Source organism: Erpetoichthys calabaricus, chromosome 8 (assembly GCF_900747795.2).
Source record: "Erpetoichthys calabaricus chromosome 8, fErpCal1.3, whole genome shotgun sequence".
Classification (NCBI taxonomy): Eukaryota; Metazoa; Chordata; class Cladistia; order Polypteriformes; family Polypteridae; genus Erpetoichthys; species Erpetoichthys calabaricus.
Window position 1 is genome coordinate 133,107,845 of NC_041401.2, and position 17,295 is coordinate 133,125,139.

The following is a 17,295-nucleotide window of genomic DNA, read 5'->3' on the forward strand; positions in this document are numbered from 1 at the left end:
TCCAGAATATTGTACAGTGGAACCTCGGGTCACGAACGTCTCGGACCACGTACAAATCGGGTTACGACCAAAAAGTTCACCAAACTTTTGCATCTGTTCACAACCACAACCACACACTCAGGTGACGAACAAGCCAGTTTCCCTTCCGGCTCGTACAGGCAGATGATTTCCACATGTGTTCAGTCTCTCCCTGTGCATTCCCTGTGCAGTGAGTGAGAGAGAGAGAGTGAGAGCGAGCGAGAGCGTGAGAGCACGAGAGAGTGAGAGCGCGAGAGAATGAGCGAGAGAGAGAGAGAGCACAAGCGAGAGAGAGCGTGAGAGAGCGTGAGAGAGAGAGACCTCGAGTGAGCGAGAGAGAGAGAGAGCACGAGCGAGCGAGAGAGAGCGCAAGCGAGATAGAGAGAGAGAGCACAAGCGAGATAGAGAGAAAGAGAAAATTTTGGAACGAATTACAGTCGTGACCCAAGGTTCCACTGTACTTCTCCCTCTGCATGAATGCCTTTGTAGATTTTGAACTGGGTTTTGGGTCGTTGTCTTGTTGGAATATCCAACCCCTGTGTAACTTCAACTTTGTGACTGATGCTTGAACATTATCCTGAAGAATGTGTTGATATTGGGTTGAATTCATCTGACCCTCGACTTTAACAAGGGCCCCAGTCCCTGAACTAGCCACACAGCCCCACAGCATGATGGAACCTCCACCAAATTTGACAGTAGGTAACAGGTGTTTTTTTTTGGAATGCGGGGTTCTTCTTCTGGCATGCAAAGCACTTTTTGTTATGACAAAATAACTCAATTTTTGTCTCATCAGTCCAAAGCACTTTGTTCCAAAATGAATCTGGCTTGTCTAAATAATAATAATAATAAGTCATTACATTTATATAGTGCTTTTCTCCATACTCAAAGCGCTATCCACACATGACCATTGGCATACAACAAGTGACTCTGTTTGTGGCGTGAGTGCAGAAAGGGCTGCTTTCTCATCACCCTGCCATACAGATGTTCTTTGTGCAATTTGCGCTGAATTGTAGAACGATGTACAGATACACCATCTGCAGCAAGATGTTCTTGCAGGTCTTTGGAGGTGATCTGTGGGTTGTCTGTAACCGTTCTCACAATCCTGCACATATGCCGCTGTTGTATTTTTCTTGGCCTACCAGACCTGGGTTTAACAGCAACTGTGCTTGTGGCCTTCCATTTCCTGATTACATTCCTTACAGTTGAAACTGACAGTTTAAACCTCTGAGATAGCTTTTTGTAGCCTTCCCCTAAACCAGCGGTTCTCAATCTAGGAGGGAGCGAAGTAACAAAAAAGGGGGCGTGAATGTTGCCATATGTGGTGTAATGTCGCTATTCATAGGGAAATTTTAAACTTGTAGCGGTGTATTGGCAGCAAAAAATATAGTAATAAATTTTATTAGGGCTTCAAAAAAACGTTAGGGGGGGGTGCGATTAAAACTGTTATGAAAACTCAAGTCGCAAATACTTAAAGATTGAGAAACGCTGCCCTAAACCATGATACTGAACAATCTTTGTTTTCAGATCTTTTTTTTCAGTTGCTTTGAGGATCCTATGCTGTCATTCTTCAGAGGAGAGTCAAAGGGAAGCACAACTTGCAACTGACCACCTTAAATACCTTTTCTCATGATTGGACACACCTGTCTATAAAGTTCAAGGCTTAACGAACTAATCCAACCAATCTGGTGTTGCAAGTAATCAGTACTGAGCAGTTACATGAATTCAAATCAGCAAAATTACAAGGGGACCCAAGTTTTTGCACAGCCAGTTTTTCACATTTGATTTCATTCCATACAAATAAATACTGCTTCACTAAAAATCTTTGTTCAGAAAACACCCCAGTACTCAGATGTTCCTAGGAAATGAAAGACATACCACTGTTATCTTTTTTGTTGAAAGTAGAGTAAATTATTATGCAGGCTGAGAGGGGTTCCCAAAGTTTTTCATATGACTGTGTGTATATACAGTATATATATATATATATATATATATATATATATATATATATATATATATATATATATATATATATATATATATATATATACAGTGCATCCGGAAAGTATTCACAGCACATCACTTTTTCCGCATTTTGTTATGGTACAGCCTTATTCCAAAATTGATTAAATTCATTTTTTTCCTCGGAATTCTACACACAACACCCCATAATGACAATGTGAAAAAAGTTCACTTAAGGTTTTTGCAAATTTATTAAAAATTTAAAAAACTGAGTAATCACATGTACATAAGTATTACATAAGTATGACCTCACTTCCTCTGCCCGGCCATAAAACCGCCATTTTGTTTCCTTCAAATCAGTTCTGTTTTGAATTCACTGTTACGACGATTACTCGTATCTTTTGCATTTATAACCCAACTTACATTATACAGAGTGGCTATCCCAAACCTTTTTGTGGCGTTTGTGTCTTTTTTTGACAAGTGGCATAGTCAGCAGGATGGACAGCTCAATGATGTACCAGGAGCAGGACCTGTAGTACCTCCTGGAGGAACCAACATCTGCTAACATCCAGGTGGGAAAGTACCGCACCCGAGTTTCCAAGTGTGAAGTATGCTCTGTGATTCGGAAAGACCAGGTGCAAGCTCTGTCCCCAGTACACATAACCAGGTAAAATAGATACCATGGGGAGTGTGTGGGATGGGCCAATAGGATTGGGCTGTTCCAGATGGGGGAAGTTCATAGGGATTATTATGCTCTCTTGGAGGAGAGGGCTGCCCACCCCACAAAGGCAGAGACCTTTGCTAAACGTGGGGGAGCCCCAGACCAGCAGGTGAAGTTATGGCAGTGGAGATTTGACCTGGAGAGGCCAACCCACTCACATGCATTCTCCATATGGGCTAGGGCCAGGCGCTGGCTAAGACCAGATGAAAACAACACTGCCAAGTAGTAGAGCAAATCCCCTGACATTTTTTTGTTAAATAGCCTTCTGTAGTATATCACCCAGCAGGTCTGTGGATAACTGTTTAGTAATTTGATTGAACTAATTGAGACACGAATTGCCACACAACACGACTTTATTTACAGCCAGGAAGCGTTTCTTCTTTGCTCCCCAAAGTACAGTACAGTACATCCAGCACCACTACACTGTTCTTTCTTCAGCTGCCAATTCCCAGTCCTTCCTCCTCCACTTCTCCCTTGCAAGCTTTGTCCTTCTTGATCCCGACTCTGGCTCCCCGAAGGGAGTGAGGCAGCTCCTATTATTCAGCTCCTGTGAATGCTCCAGGTTGTTCATTTCATCTGCGTTACCTGTAATCACTCCCAGGTGTGGTGAAAGTCTACTGTAGGGCTCTGCAGATCCCCCTAGTGGCCCCCACGGAACCCAACAGGGCTGTACCAAACTCCAGCTCCCATCACACTGCCCCTCCCTCAGCTGAGCTTTGTGGAGAGAAGCATCCTGTCCTGCCAGGGCTGTTGTTCTCCAGGATGGGGAGTTGACATTGTCTGGACCACGGCTCTGTCCTATAATGAAAAGACAAGAAGGGGACAAGGAGGCACCGCACTGATGCCCTCCCCAGGCATCCATTGGCACCCTAGTAGGAAAGCGCCTCCACCCATGGCCCACACAGTGGCACTCATAGCACTGTTGCTACCCTCCTTGCATCCACACCCTGCGGACATGAAAGCAGTGTGGGATGCCCTGCTCTACCTCACGCCCAACTGAGGTTGGGTCGTCTCTCCACCCTCATGGAGAACACCCTTCCAACACACATGAGTACACGGGCTCAAGTGCTGCACTGTTCAGAGACCTGATCTTTCTTTTTCAGGTGTTCCTTTTACTCTGGGGTTCAGCGACAGTCTGGGTCTCTCTATGGCACCCATTTAGATTTGTGTGTGACCATCACTGTTTTAGTGGGGCACTGAAGGATCCGGATGCCAGCACCAACATGCCGCTCCAGCTTCCCCTTCCCTACCCGCCAAGCACCTACACTTGTTGTCAGACTTCCGGCTACTCGCTTCCCTTCAGACGTCACATCCGGGGACAATTTACACAGAGTACCAGTATAGGATACATTTACCTGTACTGCCGCATCTATACGGATGGAGAGTCCTTCATCACACGCTCCTGCATCATCTTTAGTGGTGCCTTGGCCATCCTCTCCACTGCCTACCTCAGTAGACTGACTACCTGTAATAAACAACAACATTTACAACAACATTTATTTATATAGCACGTTTTCATACAAAAAGTAGCTCAAAGTGCTTTACATAATGAAGAGAAGAAAAATAAAAGACAAAATAAGAAATTAAAGTAAGACAACATTAGTTAACATAGAAAGGAGTAAGGTCCGATGGCCAGGGTGGACAGAAAAAACAAAAAAAAACTCCAGAAGGCTGGAGAAAAAAATAAAATCTGTAGGGGTTCCAGGCCACAAGACCGCCCAGTCCCCTCTGGGCATTCTACCTAACATAAATGAAATAGTCCTCTTTGTAGTTTGGGTTTTTCACGGAGTCACTTGATGCTGATGGTCATACAGACTTCTGGCTTTTAATCCATCCATCATTTTTGGAACATCATGGTGCTTTGGGTAGATGGTGGTGGCGCATGCCACCACCAACAGGACGCCGGAAAAGGAAACAGAAGAGAGAGTAGGGGTTAGTACAGATTTTGAATGAATAGTTATTATAATGAATTGGATATACAGAGTATCAGGATTAAATTACAGTGAAGTTATGAGAAGGCCATGTTAAAATAATGTGTTTTCAGTAGTTTTTTAAAGTGCTCCACTGTATTAGCCTGGCGAATTCCTACTGGCAGGCTATTCCAGATTTTAGGTGCATAACAGCAGAAGACCGCCTCACCACTTCTTTTAAGTTTTGCTCTTGGAATTCTAAGGAGACACTCAGTTGAGGATCTGAGGTTACGATTTGGAATATAAGGTGTCAGACATTCCAATATATAAGCCGGGGCGAGATTATTTAAAGCTTTTTAAACCATAAGCAGAATTTTAAAGTCAATTCTGAATGACACAGGTAACCAGTGTAGTGACATCAAAACTGGAGAAATGTGTTCGGATTTTCTTTTCCTGGTAAGGATTCTAGCAGCTGCATTCTGCACTAGTTGCAAACGATTGATGTCTTTTTTGGGTAGTCCTGAGAGGAGTGCGTTACAGTAATCTAGCCGACTGAAAACAAACGCATGAACTAATTTCTCTGCATCTTTCGATGATATAAGAGGTCTAACTTTTGCTATGTTTCTTAGGTGAAAAAATGCTGTCCTAGTGATCTGATTAATATGCGATTTAAAATTCAGATTACAATCAACGGTTACCCCTAAGCTTTTTACCTCCGATTTGACTTTTAATCCTAATGCATCCAGTTTATTTCTAATAGCCTCATTGTATCCATTATTGCCAATCACTAAGATTTCGTTTTTTTCTTTATTTAATTTGAGAAAGTTACTATTCATCCATTCTGAGATACAGGTTAGACATTGTGTTAGCGAATCAAGAGATTTGGGGTCATCAGGTGCTATTGATAAATACAGCTGTGTGTCATCAGCATAGCTGTGGTAGCTCACGTTGTGCCCTGAGATAATCTGACCTAATGGAAGCATGTAGATTGAGAAGAGCAGCGGACCCAGGATAGAGCCTTGTGGAACACCATATAGAATATCATGTGTCTTTGAGTTATAATTACCACAACTAACAAAGAATTTTCTCCCTGCCAGGTAGGATTCAAACCAATTTAAGACACTGCCAGAGAGGCCCACCCATTGACTAAGGCGATTCTTAAGAATATTATGATCAATGGTGTCAAATGCGGCACTCAGATCTAAGAGGATGAGAACAGATAAATGGCCTCTGTCTGCATTTACCCGCAAGTCATTTACTACTTTAACGAGTGCAGTTTCTGTGCTGTGATTTGTTCTAAAACCTGACTGAAATTTATCAAGAATAGCATGTTTATTGAGGTGCTCATTTAACTGTATAATGACTGCCTTCTCTAGAATTTTACTTAAGAAAGGCAGGTTAGAGATGGGTCTATAATTTTCAAGAGCAGAGGGATCGAGATTATTTTTCTTAAGTAGGGGTTTAACTACCGCAGTCTTAAGACAGTCTGGGAAGACACCCGTATCTAATGACGAATTTACTATGTCAAGAACATTATCAATAAGCACGCCCGATACTTCTTTGAAAAAATTTGTTGGTATTGGGTCAAGGGCACAGGTGGAGGGTTTCATTTGAGAAATTATTTTATGTAAATCAGGTAAATCTATCCTAGTGAAAGACTTTAATTTGTTTATTATGGAGTACTGGGGTTTAGGAGGATCCTTAGTGTTGGGGAGATATACTATGTTATTTCTAATATCATTAATTTTTTGATTGAAAAATACAGCGATAGCCTCACAGGTTTTACTGGAAGTACTTAGGAGGCATTCCTTTGAGTTACCTGGGTTTAGCAGATGATCAATTGTCGAAAATAAGACTGGGATTACTAGCATTGTTATTTATAATCTTAGAGAAATAGCAGCGCCTCTCAAGATGGACTATGTTATTGTATTCTGTTATTTTCACTTTTAATATTTCATAGTCAATAGTTAGTTTAGTTTTCCTCCATTTACGCTCAGCTCTACGGCATGTTCTCTTTAAATCAGACACTCTTTGGGTCTTCCATGGTATAACAATGCTAGAAGATTTTTTAACTGTCTTTTCAGGTGCAACTAAATCAACAGCAGCCCTCACTTTAGTATTAAATCTTTCCACCTTACTATTTACATTCTCCTCGCTATTATAGTTGGCACTATAAACGGACTGATTGGTTAAAATGTTTGTAAGTTTTAAAGCTGCTGATGAGTCAAAAAAGCGTTTTTTAACAATATGCTTCTCATGAGTGTTTTCTATCATTATTTCTATATTAAAGAGTAGAAGAAAATGGTCTGATAGACCCGTATTAATGACCTGCTTTATATCAACTTTTAGTCCTTTAGTAATTACTAAGTCTAACGTATGACCTGCTTTATGTGTAGGCTGATTAACGAGCTGTCTCAAATCAAAAGAGTCCAGGAGGTTCATAAATTCTTTTACTTTTTGGTCACATTGATTATCTATATGAAAATTAAAGTCGCCGACTATTAAGAGTGTGTCATAGTTCGTAATTAAGATTGGCATCAAGTCAGAGAATTCCTCAAAGAAAGACGCGTTGAATTTTGGAGGTCTATACACGGATAATACTAGAACGTGAGAATCTCCCTGAATAATAATGGCGAGATACTCAAAAGACTTGAATTTACCAAAACTGATATTTTTACATTTTAACCTGCTTGAGTAAATGTTTGCTAGTCCTCCACCTCTCTTTCCTTGGCGATCAGCACGAATAAAACTGTAATCCGGAGGTGCAGATTCGATTAAAACAGCTGCGCCATCTGAGCTAAGCCACGTTTCACTTAGTGCAATAAAATCTATTTTTTTATCACGAATAAGATCGTTGATAAAAAACGTCTTGTTAGTTAAAGCTCTAATATTTAATAGTGCCATATTCAATGTTTCGGAGGAGCAGAGATGAATACTATGTGCGTTATTGATATATGGAACAGGAATTAAGTTATTTTTATTAGCGCCGCTCTGTGTGTATTTTTTGTTTAATCTATGATCTGTTTTTACAGTTTTAATACATTGTTCATCTAAAGTAGTAACTTTAATTAAATTATTGGTGTTTATGCCGTATTGCCTAGATTTTCTATGTGCATTAAGATTGGTTATTACAGCATTTATGTTGTGCACTTTTATGGAAGATTTTACTAAACAACTAGCAAAATACCCATGCTTCGCAGCGGAGAAATAGTATGTTAAAGAGGTTATGTAAACATATATATACTGTACATATACATATATACATATATATACATATCTACATATACACATATCTTTGGTTTCCTCCCACAGTCCAAAGACATGCAGGTTAGGTGCATTGGTGATTCTAAATTGTCTCTGGTGTGTGGGTGTGTGTGGGTGTGTGCGCCCTGCGGTGGGCTGGCACATTGCCTGGGGTTTGTTTCCTGCCTTGTGCCCTGTGTTGGCAGGGATTGGCTCATGTATTTAGGATATAGCGGGTTGGATAATGGATGGATGGACATTTGTATGCATAGCCCCATTTTCCCGTTTTCGTTTTTTTTCATTCTTCAGTAATATTTAAGCAAACCCGGAGCTTGTCAGTTCAAATCCTGGTACTGACACCACTGTGTGACCCTGAGGAAGTCACTTCACCTGCTTGTGCTGCAAAAAACCAAAGTAATGTAACAAATTGTACCTCAGATGTTGCAAGTTGCTGGAATAAAGGCATAAGTCAAATAGATAAATATGTATTATACACATAGGAACTGTTCATTTATTTTCAGTTAAGTCATCTGCAGCAAACCTTTATAAATGAGGGTTTCTCCTTTTTAGATAGTGCAAACTGTTTCTTCTTCATTGAGGTTTTCTCTTGGAGAGCTTTTTTCATTCCATTGAAAATTAAAGCAGCAGCTGCCAAAATATGTAGCTTTCTTATTAATTTTTCAACATTGTGTAAAATAACTTTATAAAGTAACATAAAAGGTTTAAATACTCGTTATCCTTTTACACTAAAATATTACTAAAGAGATACAAAAAAAGTAAAATGCATATGTTGTTTTTCTTTAAGGAGATTAAATATTACTGAAGAAAAAAAAAAAAACTTAAACAGCCAAATGGGGCTATGCATACGAACTTAAAAGGTTTAAATAAAACAGAAATATATACCTGTTATTTTTACTTCCTTAACTTGTGGAGGGTGTATCTTGTAGCAAAGCCCTAAGTTTTTTCATGAAAGCCTGTTTCAGTCAATAAGTCTTAAAAAGAGGTGTAAAGATATTGACAATAAGCTATGCAAACCCACCAAGACATGCAATCGTTTAAATCAAGGCGCGAGTCGAAAAACACCATCCGATACTATTAGTTAACGATTAACCCATTTCTATATGTATTGTAAGCATACAATACAACTGATAATATGTTGCGCTTATTTATCTGGTGTACCGACATTTTTGCGCGTTTAATGGCTGAAATCTAATGTGGTTTGTGCCCTTCAGAATGAAAACAGTTAGCATTTACCTTTTTAATAAAAAGCAAGCTTTTAAGCCCTAGAAATCACTCCGTAAATGGACACGTTTAATTCTTGATCACTTCAAACAACTGAACTATCCAGAACATTTCAGGCATACATCCAGCATTCAAACTATGTATAAAAAGCACAACTGTTAAAGGAATTCAGCATTGAAAATGTTCCTTTAATCCTCAACATGTCTCAATGAGTCGTTCTGGTGGTTTTACTTGACATTTTGATATTCTGGTTAATTGTGTTTGCAGTTGAGATGTTCTTTCCTGATTTATACTTGTTTTCTCGTTAATATTTGTTTCGCTGGTGTTAGTGTTCTGATTAGAGGTTATTGGTCCTTTGATGTCTTGACGGTTTCTTCTTAGAACAGCTCCTATTACGCAATTCCGTCACATACTGGTCTATTGTTTCTCCGCTTTTCTGGAAACATGTAAAAAAACTTGTGCCGCTCAAACGTCACATTGCGCTTTGGGTTGCAATACGTTTCGAATTTTTCAACTATTTTGTTCAATTTCATATTGTCTCCATCTTCTTCAAACTGAAAATTGTTATACACCTCTAGCGCCTCTTCACCAATTACATGTAGAAGCATAGACGCTTTCATTTTTTCACTTTTCCTATCTGCTTCAATCGCAGCAAGATACAACTCGAATCTCTGTTTAAATCTTTTCCAATTTTCAGCTACATTTCCCTTTAACTGGAGATTTGGTGGGGGCTGTAATCCTAACATATTTTTTTTTCTCTTTTGCTAGAACGTCTTAGCGCTTTCTGATCACGTTTTCGGGTTACTCATAGACACGCAACTCGTTCAAAAGCTGAACCTCTTCTTCACATTCCTCTTCCAATCCGCCACTTCTGACACCATGTAGTGATCTTGTTAGGTTCGTAGTTTAATCAATACACAGGATTGAAAGATATAATAAGTTTTTAATAGACAGACTTTAGAGACATTTACTGTACAAGTTACTAATCGTTCTTTAGTTCACGCCCATTCTCCTACTTGCATCGGCATTCACAGGCATTACTAATCATTCTGTAAGTATCCCTTAATAGACCGTACTAATCAACTATCATTACAAAATCCAACGTGGTTTGTGCCCTTCAGAATGAAAACAGTTAGCATTTACCTTACGCAATTCCATCACATACTGGTCAATTGTTTCTCCGCTTTTCTGGAAACATGTAAAATAACTTGTGCCGCTCAAACGTCACATTGCGCTTTGGGTTGCAATACGTTTCGAATTTTTCAACTATTTTGTTCAATTTCATATTGTCTCCATCTTCTTCAAACTGAAAATTGTTATACACCTCTAGCGCCTCTTCACCAATTACATGTAGAAGCATAGACGCTTTCATTTTTTCACTTTTCCTATCTGCTTCAATCACAGCAAGATACAACTCGAATCTCTGTTTAAATCTTTTCCAATTTTCAGCTACATTTCCCTTTAACTGGAGATTTGGTGGGGGCTGTAATCCTAACATATTTTTTTTCTCTTTTGCTAGAACGTCTTAGCGCTTTCTCATCACATTTGCGGGTTACTCACAGACACGCGACTCGTTCAAAAGCTGAACCTCTTCTTCACATTCCTCTTCCAATCCGCCACTTCTGACACCATGTAGTGATCTTGTTAGGTTCGTAGTTTAATCAATACACAGGATTGAAAGATATAATAACTTTTTAATAGACAGACTTTAGAGACATTTACTGTACAAGTCACTAATCGTTCTTTAGTTCACGCCCATTCTCCTACTTGCATCAGCATTCACAGGCATTACTAATCATTCTGTAAGTATCCCTTAATAGACCTTACTAATCAACTATCATTACAAAATCCAACGTGGTTTGTGCCCTTCAGAATGAAAACAGTTAGCATTTACCTTTTTAATAAAAGGCGAGCTTTTAAGCCTGAGAAATCACCCCGTAAATGCACATGTTTAATTGCACATGTGTTAATATGCATGCTTACACAGTATTAAAAGACACTCAAAAATTAACGTCATTTACCTTTGTTCTCGCGTTTGATAAAAGGCGAGCTTTTAAGCCTGAGAAATCACCCGTAAATGCACACGTTTAATTGCACGTTTTAATATGTATGCTTACACAGTATTAAAAGACACTCAAAAATTAACGTCATTTACCTTCGTTCCCGCGTTTGACTCGTGCTGTAAATCTCTTCCTTGTTTTTAGTTCAAGTGATTACGTAGGAGGTGTGATGACGCGATACGTGACTCCGCCTCCTCCATTAGAGTATATGGACAAAAAACAGGTTCCAGTTATGACCATTACACGTAGAATTTCGAAATGAAACCTGCCTAACTTTTGTAAGTAAGCTGTAAGGAATGAGCCTGCCAAATTTCAGCCTTCCACCTACACGGGAAGTTGGAGAATTAGTGATGAGTCAGTCAGTCAGTCAGTCAGTGAGTCAGTGAGGGCTTTGCCTTTTATTAATTAGTATATATTATCATGACCAAGCACAGGAGTGGCATTTCGGAAGGGGTTAAAAGCAGAGATAGATAGTCAAGATAAACGAATTACCTTGGATATGTTTTCGGAGAGGACCCGGGCGCCGAAGCTATTCGGATGCAGGCCATCTCGCTTGAAAAAACGCGGTCTTTCCCAAAAGAGGTCCCAGTTGTTGATGAACCCGATGTCTTGATTCTTGCAGAAGCCCTGCAGCCAGTTGTTTAAACCAAGCAGACGACTGTAGTACTCGTTTGATCATCTGACGAGAGGGAGTGGACCCGAGATGAATATCTTTGCCGATGGGGTCCTCTCCTTTGTGTCTTTAATTAATGCAGTGAAGTCTGCCTTGAGGATCGCGGACTGTCGGTGCCTTATGTCGTTTACGCCAGCATGTAAAACAATTGCTCCATCTGCCCTGTTCTTGTAGATCGCCGGCGTACGTCTCGTCACATCTCGGACACGAGCACCGGGAAAACAAGAAACAAAAGATTTTCTATTAGGGCAAGTGATATTGAGGTTCCTAACAATAGAATCACCTACCACTATTACATCACCAGGAGCTGAAGGCGAACTGGGGACACTTAGAGGGTCAAACCGGTTCTGCGTTACGATGCTTGCCTGTGCCGATGGAGGTGTTCCGGCCTTGAACCCCCGCCTGCATAGCTGAAATACACCGAGGTCATCATCGGTGTTGCTCCTACGAGGTGCGGGGGTAAAGTTGACTTGAGCGGCACAACGTGGGGTTGATGTTACGCTGATAACAGATGGCGAGGACGGTTTATCCAACAGCCGAGCCTTCAGATCTCTGAGGTATCTTCGTCTGGACAGAAGTTTCTGAATCTGTTCATCGAGTGCCTGGAGTTCCTCGACTACAATTTCAACGCGATTCACCTCACTATCGGCCATTGTCTGCTTCTGTTTCTGCTTCCGCTTCGTGCCCTAGGAAGAATGAGAGAGAGAGATAGGTTAGCAAGATTGTATGGGTTCGAGAACAATCTCCAGTTCCCATACAGCAGGTTATCTGTTACGGCCAATGTTGGACTCAGGCTTCACTCACCCTTACCTGCTGGCCCGGAGCCAATGCACCTGTGCACTTTGTGCAGAGGCTCCATTTGGTGTCTCTCGGAATGGCTGATCATTGGCCTCGCCTGTGACCAATTCTCTGCTGGGATCTGACACACAGACCATTCCCTTACCTGCTTCGGGGAGGGCAGTTTAGCCCTCCACCGCCCTCCTCCCTCTGATTGGTCCCGATGGAGGGGTGCGAATTCAGGTGTTCCTCTTCCGGCATTCGTCCTTCGGAGAGCAGCCGGTGTGGGTCTTCCTCAGCTGAGTCCTATGAGCTTGCCTCGCCATTGTTCCACAGATCAGCATCTTTCGGCCACAGCCGCTTATCCGGATGTTCACCGTCTATAAAGTAGGTGTATGGGACAGAAACAACTTTCCCAGGGCAATCTGTCCCTGGACCTGAAACCTACCTTGGAGATCCTGCCTTCCGGAGTGTGCTTCTTCTGGCTGGCCACTTCTCCAGGTATGCCGAAATGGGTGCTGCTTGCGATGGTGGGCAACTGACCGCTCGCTTCTTTCAGAACTTGCCTGGGCTGCTTCTTCCCTCATCGAGCAGTAGTGGTGCTTCTGTGGGCCTCAGCTGACTTATTTTTTTCTTCCTCTTCTTCAACTATGGCTTCAGCGCATGTCACTGTGCTGCCATGTGTGCATCTCGTGCTGCTGTGTCGGGTTGGCCACAAGAATTATTGTAAAGTGGGGCTCCTGTCTGCCGATAGCCAGGAAGTCCCATCTGGGATGCCACTTTTGGAATACTGGGGTGCCTACAGCCCTCCTAACCTGACACAGAGATGCAGCTTTTTTTCTTCGCTCCCCAAAGTACAGTACAGTACATCCAGTACCACAACACTGTCCTTTCTTCACCTGCCAAATCCTAGTCCTTCCGCCTCCAATCTTCCCTCAAAAGCTTCATCCTTCTTCCTCCCAACTCTGGCTCCCCGAATGGAGTGTGGCGGCTCCTTTTATTCAACTCCTGGGAGAGCTTCATGTGGTTCATTAATGTTACCTGGAACCAGGTGTGGTGGAAGTTCACTGTAGGGCTCTACAGCTCCCCCTGGCAGTCCCCACGGAGCCGAACAGGGCTGTACTACACTTCAACTCCCAGCTTACCCTGCGGGAATCCGTGGTGCCACAGCCGCCCAGGAGGGCTGCCCTCTAGCATCCCAGAGGAGGTAGTGCCTTGCAGATGTTCTCTACCCCCAGTCCTCCCATCCAGCTAGCATCCCGGCCAGGTAATGTCCGTGGCCGCCCCTTACAATATGTACAGTATATACTGTATATAGCCTAATATGTACAGTATATTCATATGAATGAACTCATGGTTTTTGCATTTTGTTCCAACTTACGGTTTGTGTTTGTTTTGTGGTGGACTGTGGCTCCCTGGCTTGCAAATGATCACCAGTTGGAAAAGAAGTAGGAAACCCCTGGCTTGCAATTTACTTTACTGGTGTCTTTTTATTTTCTGTTACTTTAAATTATTTTCCTCAGATAATATTTCAACCCATGAAGATTTTTTTACTCTAATTATGATATCCTTGGCATCACAGAATGAGAGGCCACCTTACTTGATACCCAAATTTCTCTTATGGATTTTCACTTAGCACTCTCTGCCATAAATAAGACAAAGCCCTTGGTATTGACAGGATGTAGCTAAAATGTTTCTTAGCATTTTGAGATTAATTATCAGAACCTTTACTTCAAATATTTCAGTCTTCTATTAATTGCTTATAGCTCTGTCCTACCTTGAACCTTACTAATAATTACCTTGAAGAACAGGGCCCCTACATTATGTCAGAATTATAGACCTTCATTAATACCAACATTAAATTACTAGTTAAAAGTTTAGCTATTCAATTTGAAAAAGTTTTTCATATATTGTCCACCTAGACCAAACTGGCTTTATTAAGTCTCGCATGTTTTCAGATAACTTACGCAGATTGGATGTTTTAAGAATGTGACCTGCTCAGATTATCAGAATACACGTTACTTATTTATCACACAATTTTGGATTACGAATAATCCATAATCCTATAAGAGATAAATTAGCATAATACTCAATAGGACTTTAATACCTACTATGATGTCTTATAGCACACAGCTGGCATGCCCTCTTATCTTGTTAAATTGGAACAATGCTAACAAACCTATCATAATACAGTAGGCAAAGGTTGTAATATTATACCTAAAATGTGAGAAAAAAATACAAAGTACGATTTAGTAGTCTTTTAGAGTCTGTTAGGCATTTTCTTCAGTTTGTTCAGTATCCTGAACTATTGTTAACCTTTCAGATTTCACAGGGCAGCATAAAACCACAATACACAGTAATACGGTATTTATTAACATATCTAAATTTGTAAGATTAATTACTCTTGTTTTTTTTACCATTTCTAGATGTAACCAGTCTGTGAATTGGACTAATTTGTGGTATGTCTGGTGAGTACTGTGTCATCTAAATTTTCTTTCAATGTTGTTTTTTTAAGTTTATGTACAACCTGGTAAATTTATGGGTAAAAATGCAAGCCTTTCTTAAAAACATTTAAACTCAAAGGTTAAACTTGGTTATTAGATAAACAAATAGGGGCAGTAGTCACTGGTTTCACTTTTAGTTTTTATTTATTTTAGGGTGATTTTGGTTGGTATCTTCTTACTCCTTATGTGTGGTGCTACTGCCAGCTGTTTCAAGTTTTTCTGCATGAAGAAACGCTCTCCACTTCCCTCTGCCGCACCTCAACCCTATGATATTTCTGTGGTCTCTACTGAAGAACTGAATGCTGTCAGTATTGCCTGTGAGTAAATTGAGAAACTATACAACCTGCGTAAGAGAGTTGACAAGCATTACGAAAATTGTATTACATGTTTGCTCCTGGATGATTATAGCAAAAGAGATTTCCATGATGTTTTTATGGGTAAACATTATTATATAACTAATGATCAAGTAATACTAATACTAATACGACGTTGCACATAGAGAATATAACAACAGCGACAATTTATTTCTGGTACAGTCCAAAATCAAACAAAGAATGCCTCAATGCCCTGGTTTTTGACAGATTCCTTGGTATTGATTCACTAAGAAGGCTATAAAAGAAACTGCCCCCCACCCCCCAAAAAAAACCTTTTAGGGAAACAAAAATTGAAGAGATCTAGAAATCTTGGGAAAGGCAGTTCAGAGAAAGACCCCCTTCCAGGTAGGTTGGACATGCAAAGTGATAAATACAGTACTTATAAAACGGAGCGCAAGTAATTCTCTTTACAGAGCTAGATGGCTGATCTATCATTGCCACCTCAGAAACACAATACAATAGTACAAACTATTTTGCTCTTGCACAGTGCCCCTCACTAAGTGCAGATGCAGAGGTCCATTACAGTTCTCAATGCAAAAATAAATTATGCTACTCACTAAATACAGAACTGTCACATATGAGGATACAGATTTGTTCAAATAGTTTCTACTTTGTTTTTGATGTAATTAACATAAATGAAAAACAACAATATCTGTCCATCAATTAATTGTAGAACCACGGCCAGATTGTAGAAAAGTAGTCTGACAAGCCAGACACAGTTAGAGTCCTGGAGACCTCAGCCAACTAGCTGCTTGCCCTCAACTGACCATTCTACAGAGTCAGTGCTGGGTGATGAAAGGACTCTTCTACGCCATATTTCCAGTGCTCTTTTATTTGAGATGACTTTTCCATAGGCAAGCAAGCAACTTAGCAGTAGAGCATTGGAACCAAGTGGCATATGAGGATATTGAGAAAAGAAACAGAATAGGGTAGTACATAACAGATTATAAATATTGTATTACTTATATTTTAGTACTAATGATTAACAACGGAGGTACAGTATGCACAGTTAATGAGCAGCTGTAGTAAGGGTATGCTAACTGATGTGGTGAGTCTTCAGCCTGGATTTAAAAGTTGAGACTGAAGGGCACCTCTTATACTAGCAGGCAGACAATTCTACAGCTTTGGAGCCCGGTAACAAAAAGCTGACTCTCACTGTTATTTTTTACTCCTTGGAATCACAGGCTGGCATCACGAGATCTTAATGTGCGCTCATTTTTGTAAGTAATGATAAGTTAAAATAAGTAAGCAGGGCCTTGGCTATTTAAAGTTTTATATGTTAAAATGAGGATTTTTAAATGTTCCCTAAATGTAACTGGGAACCAGTGTAAGGACTTGAGAACAGGCGTTATATGTTTGTACTTTCCTGTTTTTGTAATAATTAATGCAGCAACATTTTGAATTAACTGAAAGCTGTATAAAGAACTATTTGAGCAGCCAGTGAGCACCACATTGCAGTAGTCAATCCTACTAAAAATACATGCATGAATTAATTAATCAGTATCCTGCATATTTATACATGCCTTAATTTTCTAACATTTTTAAGATGGAAAAAAACATGTTTTGGATAGTTTTGTAATGTGTGCTTTAAATAACATGCTAGTATCAAAGAGAGTGCCTAGATTGTTCAATAAAACTAATTGTGAGTCAAACTGAGTTAAATACAGTACACCCCCAAAATTTGCAGGGGTTACATTCCTAGAGCACCTGCGAATTGTGAAAAACCGCAAATTTTGGATGTGGTTTAAAAAATGGCTATTTTTATAGTTTAAACCCTAACTATGCCCCCAGAACACTTTAATTTAATTTCAAAC

At 40.3% G+C, this 17,295-nt stretch overlaps 1 protein-coding gene across 2 annotated transcripts in view; it reads left to right on the top strand.

Annotated features, from left to right (window-relative positions):
• Window positions 1-17,295, top strand: part of LOC114656080 (transmembrane protein 52-like) — a 92,184-nt gene that overhangs the window by 38,082 nt on the left and 36,807 nt on the right. For both annotated transcript variants that reach the window (XM_028807489.2, XM_051931400.1), the window contains exons 3-4: window positions 15,030-15,071; window positions 15,261-15,424. In XM_028807489.2, the coding sequence (XP_028663322.1) occupies window positions 15,030-15,071; window positions 15,261-15,424 (206 nt within the window). The remainder of the gene's footprint in view (window positions 1-15,029; window positions 15,072-15,260; window positions 15,425-17,295) is intronic.